Here is a 10,160-nt window from a genome sequence, read left to right on the forward strand (position 1 = left end):
TTACAAGTGCATCGGAAGAATACATAGGAACAAGTCTAACCACAGAGGTAGATGACTCGTGCGGGGCTAGCCAGAAAGTTCATTTCCTTTGGACCAGGAAAAACAGTGAACATGCCTCTGGGCAGGCTTCTAATTTCTGGTAGCACGGAAAGGCTGACATTAGACCAGTGGCTCTTTTTGCTTCTCACACACACATACATGCATGCTAGGCCAGGCCTTGAGCTCTGTTTCAGCGTGGTAGAAATTAGAGAAGTAAAATATATACGTATGTATATATATAAACACATGTAATCTCTAATCCTGAACTTAAATAGGCAGTATCAATAGAAACTCACCATGTATTGACGTGAAACATTTTTTTTCCCCTAGTTTGGTCCACAGAAAAGGCCTAATACCAATGATCAACCTAATAATAAGTACTCCCAATGCCAATATTACGGTCACTGTGGAAAACAACCTTTTCCCACAAAAGTCAATCAGATGCCCTTAGAGAAAATAGCTCATTTCAGATCTACAGCAAGAAACACACAAGGTGAGCCGGGACAGCTGGTAATGCCAGAAAGCAAAGACGCTTTCAAAGACCATTAAGTTTGCTAGGGGCATCCTCTTGTTGAGGCTCTTCTTGGCCACACTGTGAGCCCTGTGATAAGGAAAATGCGCCCCCTCCCTGTGCCTTACTCCCCTTCCCCCCCAGAGCGTCTCCCCAGTCCCCGGGTAGGACAACGCAACAGGCAAAAGACAGATGAGTGCTGGTCTGTGGCTCCCCCTGCTGGCGGTGCTGGGACCTGCTGCTGCCCAGACCCAGTCTTGACAGGGGCTGGTCTTTCCCCCTCCGAAAAGACACGAAGACCAGTGAAACATAGAAGAAGGCTTTAATTTCATCACCATAAACATTATACTCTGATTGCTCACATACAGCATAAAATATTTACTCCGCTAAATAAATAAGACGTGACATTATTACAAACGGCACTTAAACCCCCAGAGAGATAAGACCTCCTTAGCCCAGGCAGGGGGTGCTCCTGAGTTTCTGCACTAGAGTGCTTAAGCACAGATATGCCCTGGGGGCTGAGACGGATGGAGGCTCAAAGAGCCACACTCTGTGCTTCTGGTCCCACAATAGCCCCAAAGAGGGGACTGTGGAGCAGGCGAGGAAAGGTGGGCTTGGAGGCCCAGTCCTAGAGGGGGCGGGGAGTTTGGGGGCTGGCAGGGTCACGAGGTGGGGGGTTCTAGGGAGGCTGCTGAGACCTGGAGCCCCACCCTTCACATTCCCCAGCCCTCCCCACCTCAAGTACCAGGAGCTGGGGTATCAGTTGGGGTGAGTGGAGTTTGCAAGCTCAAGGTTAGGCAGTTAGGAGGCCAGACCAATCCCTCCAGGAGGAGATTCTGGCAACCCTCAGCTCAATAACCAACCCTCAGCTCAATAACCAACCATCTCAGGGGACCTAGTTGCCGAGGATCTCATCCTACCCAACTCCTAGACACCTTGATTCCCCTTCTACTTAAATAAATAAGTTAAATATTTAAAGACCAGGGTCCCTGTGATGGCACCACAGGGGCCAACAAGCAAAGTCCTAATAAAGTGTAGGGGAGGGGGAATAGCAGAAAGGGGGTGCTGGAGGGCGGGGCAGCTTGCCTTCACCACTCAGGATCGTGCTCCCCCCAAGTCCTTTCCGTACTTGCAAATCCTGCAGTCTCACGGTAGAAACTCCTGTGCAGGAGCGACAATGGGAGAACCTACAGGATAAAGGCCCTTGGTGCTAGAACAGGTGGCTGCGTTTACTCAGATCTGGGATTTACCCCGATCCCTTCACTGGGTGTGTCCTGACCAGGACCCCAGCTGTCCACCCTGAGCCTGGGCGATCCCCAGGCAGAGTCCCGCATTCCAGTGCATGGACCTACTTAAATGCCCTGCCCTTCTCCCCTTGAAGTACAGACAAGCCTTCTGAAGAGCAACCAAGCCAGCCGGCCCGAACGACTGGCTCAGGGCTGGGAGGGAAGAAGCACCTCGCTGCCACCGGGAGGCAGCGGAGAGCCACACCAACCACTTTGGCAGCATCGGAAAGGGCAAGACCAGCCCCGGCCCCAGGAGGCTGAGCAGGGAGAGCCGGACCCGGGGAGGAAGGCCCTCCGCCCTCCGTGCCTGGCGAGCACCCTACACAGAGTATTTGGCCAAGTCACTCTTGTCAAATACTACCTGCGTGACAAAGTAAATGGCAACCAGACCCAGGCCTGCCGCTGAGACCATGTAGGCAGTGACGGACTGGCTGAGCTGAACGATGAAGCCCATAAACAGAGACGGGGCCACCTGAGACAGCAGGAAGGCGCTGTCCAGAATGGCCAGGTCTAGGCAGATGCCACGGCCCGGGACCGCCCTGGCCTCGGGCGGCTCAGCCACCGTGGTGCGCACGGAGCCGTCACAGGGAGAGGCCCCGCAGAGAGCGGGTGGGGCTGGCAGCAGGCCGCCAGGCCCCCCGTGTCCGTGGGGGGAGGGGGATGTGGCCTTGGGGCTAGGCAAGAAGCTGGTCATCACGACGTCCTCGCTGGCACCACCTCCGTCGTCTCCTCGGTACTTGGGCAGGAAAACCTGGGGGAAGAGAGAGGGACATACCAGGACAGGTCAGCACCCAGACACGGGGTCCCCCAGCTGTGAGAACCAGCCCTGGCCTTCATCTCAGGGCCGAGAGGAAGCCAGCAAAGGGTCTCAATGAAAATCGGGGACAGGGCAGAGAACTGGGCAGACCCCTGTGTGGTCTGCGTCTCCGGTGAGGAGTCTCCTCGGGAATGAGGGTCGGGGGCCCAGAAGAGGACCCCTGAAACTACACGTCGAGGTCTCCTCCAGCCTCTCCTCAAGTCAGTGTGACAGAAGCAGTCGGCACTGCCAGTTAGGAGGAGGACAGAGCCCCAGGGTAAAAAGGAAAGACAGAAGGAAGACAGGAGGGCAGAGAGACACGGCGGGAAGGAGGAGCACAGGTGAGGACGCCGCCGCGCCAGGCCGCATGCTCTTCCCGGCCTCCTCCTCCAGGTCCCTGCCACCTGCCACTGGAAACCCTCGACTCCCGTCCCAGCTGCGCTCCTGTGGGAGCCGTCCTGTCTGTCCTACCATCTGCCAGGGACAAGCATGGCCTGACCCTGCCCTGCCTGGGGCGCCCCAGAGCCTCCCATCTGAGGATAAGGCCCGTCTGACCGCCGTTCCGGGGCCCACGCGTGCCTGGAACACCGCGTTCTCAGGGTCGGCTGCATCAGAGCCGGGAGCCCGCCGGCGGAGCTCCAGCCAAGGCTCGTGTGCTGCCAGGAAGCGAAGGAGGCGGGCAGGCAGCACGGGGGCCAACTGTGCCTGGGACCCTGCCCCGGCCGGCCGCCCTGCCCTGGGGGTAGACATGCTTCCCAGTCGAGGGGAAGACCAACCCCAGCACATTCCCTGGCCGTGCCCAAGGCTGGCCCCTGGATGCCAGCCTGAGCCCCCAGTCAGCGCAGGAGAGACTGGAGGCTGATAAAGGTCATCAGGGCGCCCACAGGGGCCGCAGGGGTCAGGTTCCCCCACCCCACGCCCACCCCTGCAGCTGCCGATTGGGTTAACACGCCCCCCAGCCAGGTGTCTCCTCACCCGTGTCCTGCCAGGGGCAGAGCATGTCACCCCTGCAGTCTGGAAGCCCCATGAAGGCAGGCTGAGCCTCGTTTTCTTTGGGACACCCCTGGACAGAACTCTGGAACGGGGCTGCAGCTCAGTGAGGCTAGCGGAGGCCACAGAGGTGACCACATAGCCGGGCTCAGAAGGTTCTCACAGGAGGAGGCCCCTGGAGGGGCTGCTTAGAGCGGGGCTAAGCAGGGAGGAGCCCCACAACTTACACAGGGCCCAGGCGAGCGGCGGCAGGGGCGCCGAGATCCGAGATCCGAGATCCGAGATCCGCAGCGGGGGCGGGGGAAGGGGGCAAAGGAGGGAGGCAGGAAAAGGAAGATAAACTGAAAGAGGGGAGGGCGGAGTCGGGAGCCTTCCCCTGTCTGAGACCAGAGCAAGGTCAGTAACCACGTCCCTCCCTGAACAAGGCCCACGTCAGGCCTTTCCCACTCACAAGCTGCGGAAGCTAGGTGCCGCAGAGGTCATCTGATCTAGCCCCCTGCTTCTGCACAGAACACCGCAACCCAGACTGAGGACTTCACTAGCCTGCCTCTTCAGGATTTCCAGAGGACTTCACGTTTCCTGCAATCATCCACATTAAGGGCTTTAAAATCCTGACATCAGGAAGTCATTCCCAGAGTCTAATCTACACCCTCCTTCCGCAGCCCAGGTCTCTGGCCCTGGGACCACAACAGGCTTCCTCTCCTGTCAAAGAACTCCTCCTCCAGCTTCTCTGGCCAGACCCTGGCTCTGGACTGCTTGGCCAGCCCTCCCTGCCCTAGCTCCACTGAGTACCTGCTTCTCGCGGTGGTAGAGGGAGGCAAGCGTGTAAGGCAGGATCTGCAGGGCAGAGAAGGTGACGCCGGTGAGGGCAGCCGAGGCGGTCACCACCGCCACGCTGCGGGACAGGCATGTGGCACCGGCCGCCACGGGGAAGGCCACCACGCTGGCCAAGTAGACTGCCCGGGTGCCGAACCGCTGCACCAGCCGGTCCATGACCAGGGAGAAGAGCAGGGAGATGGCACACTGCAGGAACAGCCCCAGGCTGCCCATCCGGACCCCTGGGGGTGGAGGGGGAGAGGCCATGAGACGGGGCTGGGAGAGGGCTCAGCACAGGGCGCAGGGCACTCGGAACCAGGAGCACCGGTCCCTGCTGCCCAAGACCTGTCATTGCCAGACCTGCGCCCAGTAACCCACACCCACCCCAAGCAGCAGGAGCCTAGGTTAGGGAAAGTGATCACAGCCACTGGCCAAGGGCCGAGGAAGCCGTTCTCAGGGCTCAGAGCACTCAGCTTCCAGGAGGGGGCCAAGACAGCCCCGCCAGAGGCTCCAAAGGAAGAGTTTGGGACGCCTGAGCTGGAAGGGGCTGGCCACGGCAGCGGCGGAGCAGAGGGCACACAGAACGTGGAGCCAGGCAGAACTTGGCCCAGCCTCCGGACCTGAAATAAGCTCAGCCTCTCCTTCTGCCAGGTTGGGGCAATGACTGATCAAAATTTTACACACAGCCCGAGGCTCCGCTGAGGTTGCAGCCAACCTGGCGCTCTTCTCCCTGACCAACTGCACAGGCAGCCTGCACGCTGGCCCATTTTCCAGGTGGGGAAATCAGGGCCCAGATGCCTAGGCTGTGGGCGTCTCCCCACGCCCGAACATCCATCGGGAGGCAGCTCCCACAGCAGCCCCCCAGGACAGCCAAGGCCTTACCTTCGTCATAGTGTCTGCGGGCCTCCGTGCCTGGCTCAGCCCCGGGCACGCCCTGGTACAGCCCCTCGCCCACGAAGTCTGTGTAAAATAACGTGAACGTCATGAACGCCATCCAGCTGCACAGCTCTGCCACGAAGAGCCGGCGCAGGGCGCAGGGCATGCGGCAACAGAGCCGGCGCAGCCGAGGACAGAGGGCGCCCAGGCTCCGCAGGGCCAGGCGGGCGCGGCCCGGGCAGCAGGGCAGCACCGAGGGGGTGGAGAGCCCTTCCGCAGGCTCAGCCGGGCCCAGGGCCGCCTCCTCGGCCACGAACGCCGTGGCCGCCACGCAGGTGAGGAAGATGAGAGCGAGCAGCCCAAAGAGGCACTCCTCCTGGGTGCCCAGGTAGGGCGCCAGGGCGCTGGCGTCCCAGTCGATGGCAGGCAGGAGGTAGCCCAGGCAGCCCCCGAGGCCGATCATGAAGGCGTAGACGGAGAAGGCCTGGCGACAGTGGTCCGGGTCCCGGAAGAGGTCGGAGAGCAGGGCCTCCAGGGGCGTGAAGCACAGCTGGCCACAGAAGGCCAGCAGCCCCACGCCCAGGATCAGCAGCGCCAGCTCCAGCGGCCTGGTGTCCGGGCACAGCAGCCCCGCCAGCCGGCTGGCCCTCGGGATGAGGAAGAGGCTCAGCAGAACGCCCAGGGACAGGGCCCAGATGAAGGGCCTCCGGCGGCCGTAGCGCCCGCGCCAGTGGTCACTGGCTGAGCCAAGCAGCGGGACCGAGACCAGACCCAGCACCGGACCGATGCCTGCAAGAAGCGCGAGGAGTGTGAGCAAAAGGCCAGGGCTTGGAAGGGGCGGGGGACGGGGACCGACCTCAAGAAGGAGGGATGAGGTGACGACACCGCACGCAGGGCCCACTCCACACTGGTGCTATGCTGACCACTTCAATGGACTCTGACACACTCCTCACAACTGGGATCACTAACACCCCATGCTATGACGAGGAAACTGAGGCATGAAGCAGCCAGTCAGTGATAAGTTGCACAGGCACGGAGCCAGGGAGGGCGGGAGGCAGGGTTTCAACAGGCAGGCTGACCCCGACCCTGCCATCCCAACAGACCCCTCTTCCTGGGAGTGAAAGAAGTGACCGTTTGCTTGGTCAGCACCAAACGATGGTGCCCATTCGCCTTCTGTGGCTTTCGCAGAATTCGTCTCCAGTCAGGAGCCCAGCCCCTGCCCTGAGGGCCAGAAAGAGCCCTTGCTGGTTGTGGGGGGGAACCCCAACCCAATTTATCCGTAGCTAAGTTAGCAGTACAGCCGGGCTAAGTCTCCTAACCTCTCATTAACCTCCACTGTTTTCTCTGTGAAATGGGTAACCTCAAAGCATTACTGCAGGAGTTGGATGAGGCCACAGGTTTGAATTGCAAAGGGCAGTTTCTCCGCATCTCGGGGGGCCATATGTGTGTAGGGGCCTGGGACACAGAGGTAACCAGGGAACGGCCCTGTCCTCCTCTTTCTCTTGGAGCCCCTTGGTGCGTGGTCAGCCCTCTGCTCAGCAGCGCTGACCCCCTGGCTCAGGGACAGCAGGCACCTTCTGGGTAGAGACACTGGTGTCTTCCTTCCCCGGGAGGCCTGTCTCTGGAGCAGGAGGGGCTGAGGACGTGGTGACTCACCCAGCACCATGGTCATGAACTTCTCCTCCACCCCCACTTCCAGCAGCAGGGGTGGCACGTAGGTGATCCCCGCTGCCAGGCACACCTCCAGGCCGAAGGTCAGCAGGTTGACCAGCAGGAGCTGGGCCTTCCGATGCCGCAGCAGGCGGCTTGCCCACAGCCTCTGGACCATGCTGAACCGGGCAGGTGGGGCTCCGGCCTGCTCACGCGCTCCAGAACGGCTCCGTCTCCGCCTTGCTGGGGACGCCAAGGGCTCTCCTCCTGGCTGCCACCGACTGCCGAGGACTTAGCCAGAAGCCAACTCCTGTGGGCCCTCTGCACAGGTCTGGTTTCTCAGCCATGCTAACCGCCTGTCATCGCGGGGGCCTCGGCAGGGGCAGATGCCAACACTCAGATCCTAAAAGGGCAGGGACAGCCACACACAGAGCATTAAGTTCCGGGAACCCAAGCTCTAGGATTCGCTCTGAGCTCTGAATCTGGCTCACTCCCGGGCTGATGGCGTGGCCCTGCCACCCGGCAGCCACCCCCTACCGCGCAGGCAGGAAGTGCATGTTCATATTAGCCTAAAGTTGACCTAATTAATAAGGTAAATATGATTTTTAAACCTCAGTACACTCCAGAGACTACTAGATGTTAGTAATTCTGTTTTGAAATATCTTTGCAACTTCCCTTGTTTCCTAGTATAGAAGGGAGGGGGGAAGAATAGTGAAACCAGCTGGATCCCCAGTCCCCCAGGCACTGTCATCAAGGTGCCCCTGGAGACCCTCTGCGAGGCCCGGTTTGTTTTCCTCTCTCCACTTCCCAAAGCAGGGCTGTTCAATTCCCCTTTGTTAAGAGTCACACTTCCTATTTCACATTGCCTGGCCACAAGCCAAGCTGCACCAAACTACCACCCCAAGGAGGAGGACAAGGGGAAGAGAAAAGGCTGTGGTTTCTCGGGTTGGGTGTGAGCCTGTCATTGAAACCATTTGAAAAGCACTGGAAGAACCTCGGCCTGAAAACCCCTCTTCAGTTTCTCTCCATGCTTCATGGCCACGGGGAAGAAGCACTCCCATGTGAGCTGCCCGACTAGCAGGGGACAGGGGCGCTGCTCCCACGTCCCAGCCTCACCACCTGGCAGCCACTGTGATGACACCAGTGACCCCGGGGTGGCTCCCCTCTTGGCCCAGAAATCCCTGCAGCCCTTCCCACTGGGCCTTCTGCTCAGAGATCCTAGCAGGGAAGCACCCAGGCTGGTCCCCAACCCCTCGGGCAGTGGGCCTCTAGGTCTTGCTTCCTGACCACGGCACCCCCTGCAGTCCATTCTGTTTACAAGCGACCACAGATGAGAGAAAGCCAAGTCAGCTGCACAGAGAAGGCAGAGAGGGGAGCCCTGGTCCCCTAACCTGTCATCATCCCGTGGTGGCAGACGGGGGACAGAGAGCCTCAGGCCACTCGTGGCTGGAGCCTGGAGTGCCTTCTCCAGTCTCACTGACTCAGCGCCACAAACGCTGCTGAAAAGCACTACTGCAGTGCACAGTTCCCGGCCGAGAGCCTGGCTCCAGCCCCGTCCCCACCCGAGAGCATTCCCGGAGCACCCTCAGCCCTCATCCGTGCCCTCTTCCGATCTCAGCGTCTCATAACTTGGTGCTTCTGCTTCCTTATCTAACATCACGAAGCCCCACAGGGCCTGTGCGTCACAAAGCAAGCTGCAGGTGCTGTCTGCGCTGCACCACAAAGAAATCAGACGCGGCCAATCCTGGCTAAGAAGTGTCCATCCCGGAACTGCCTGCTGGGCTTGTGCAGCTTGTAGCCCAGGAAGAAAGGGACTTCACACAAGGCTGGACAACCAGCAGCCTCCTCCTCCAAGAGCCACTCAGACCCAGACCATCCACTTTGGAAAGAGACACGGACTGCTACGGGGATGGCATGGGAGAAATGTAAAACATCGACCCACGTGGTCGCAAAAGTGGGTTGGGGGACCAGACGACACCCTTAGCTGGGGGTTGTGGGTTCCGCTCGAGTTCTCCCTGGTCCCTGCACTACCACGGCAACCCCAGGAGGAAAGCAAGGAGCCATGGAGACCAGGGGGCAGTGCTGTCTGACCTGGAGGGAAGGGTTCTGGGTCTAAAGGCTTCCAGCCCCTTCCATTCCCCACCCTGGAGACTCCCCTGCCCTGGGCTTTAAGGGACCAGGTCCTCCCTGAGCAAACAGACTTTATCAGACCCAGCCTCACCCACATCCGGCACCCATTCCCAAACCCTGGTTTGCCCCAGTTGTTTAGAATAAATTGCAGCTCTCCAGCAACCATCAGGCACCAGCCCTGCCTCCCTCCCTCCTTTGGTCCAGCTTCTCACAGCCAGCTGAGGAGGACTAAATCCTTCCCATGCCCGGCTCCTCTCTCCACCCTCCGGAGGCGCTGTACCCAGGACCAGGGCCTGGGCCAGCTGAGGGATTCCTGGGGAGGAGGTGTGTGGGTGGGCCCAGCCCTGCTGCTCCTGTGCTCAGGGTGCTGAGCCTGGCCTCCCTCTCTCGGGCACTCCTGCCACCCCAGACTCTCCCCAGCCCGGAACTGCCCGAGAGACGCCCAAGCCCGAGAACACCCTCCCTTCCAAAGCCCTCCTTTCTTTTCCTTACTGTTCCCCAGTGCCCCAGCCTCCCATTTCACCCCCACCCCAGCCTTCAGGAGGAGGAAGCTATAGGACTCCCACAGCACCAACTCTAGTTACCGGTGGTCCTCCCGGGGCCTTCTAGACACAGAGGAGCCTAGGGCCCAGGCTGGGACAGGCAGGGGACCAGGAAGCGGTCTGTCACCCTCTTCCTGCCTCCCACTCCCATCTGCATCCCAGGGAACACCTCTCCCTAAAGCTTGAAAGTGACGACGCCCGCTGAGTCCCTCTGCTCTCAGAGTCCCCTGTGTCCTCAGGGACACAGGCAGGGCAGCAGGGTCCACTCCACGCCTCCACCCTCCAGCCTCAGAGACGCTTCTGACTCAGGTCCTCCTCCCCAGGGCTCCTGGAGCCCTCGGCACACGGAGGCCCAGCCAGAGGGGCTCACCTGGTGGGGAGGGGGCGGGAAGACGAGGGAAAGGGGGCTGACCCTGTGGACAGGAACGGAAGACCGATAGGAGGACAAGTCCCTCTCAAGGTCCAACTATTTCCCCTCCTCTTTGCAGATCCTGGATGACGGGACAGCAAGGAAGCTGAAGGAA

At 60.4% G+C, this 10,160-nt stretch overlaps 1 protein-coding gene across 1 annotated transcript; it reads right to left on the reverse strand.

Annotated features, from left to right (window-relative positions):
- Nucleotides 1-2,155: 2,155 nt before the first annotated feature.
- On the reverse strand, nt 2,156-7,142 carry SLC45A3 (solute carrier family 45 member 3). The gene is made up of 4 exons (XM_052654156.1): nt 6,971-7,142; nt 5,321-6,103; nt 4,415-4,680; nt 2,156-2,587 (listed from the first exon to the last, which is right to left on the reverse strand). Exons 1-4 carry the CDS (start codon nt 7,140-7,142, stop codon nt 2,156-2,158), a joined length of 1,653 nt encoding a protein of 550 aa, XP_052510116.1.
- Between the last annotated feature and the right edge of the window lie 3,018 nt (nt 7,143-10,160).

The sequence above is a fragment of the Budorcas taxicolor genome, chromosome 16 (assembly GCF_023091745.1).
Source record: "Budorcas taxicolor isolate Tak-1 chromosome 16, Takin1.1, whole genome shotgun sequence".
Classification (NCBI taxonomy): Eukaryota; Metazoa; Chordata; class Mammalia; order Artiodactyla; family Bovidae; genus Budorcas; species Budorcas taxicolor.

Bases quoted from the DNA above. Each gene is read 5' to 3' on its own strand.
- SLC45A3 (XM_052654156.1), bottom strand. From the start codon at position 7,142: ATGGTCCAGAGGCTGTGGGCAAGCCGCCTGCTGCGGCATCGGAAGGCC. The intron at 6,104-6,970 runs GTGAGTCACCAC...CGCTTCTTGCAG, and splicing joins GTTCATGACCATGGTGCTGG to GCATCGGTCCGGTGCTGGGT. The intron at 2,588-4,414 runs GTACTCAGTGGA...CTCTTCCCCCAG, and splicing joins TCTACCACCGCGAGAAGCAG to GTTTTCCTGCCCAAGTACCG.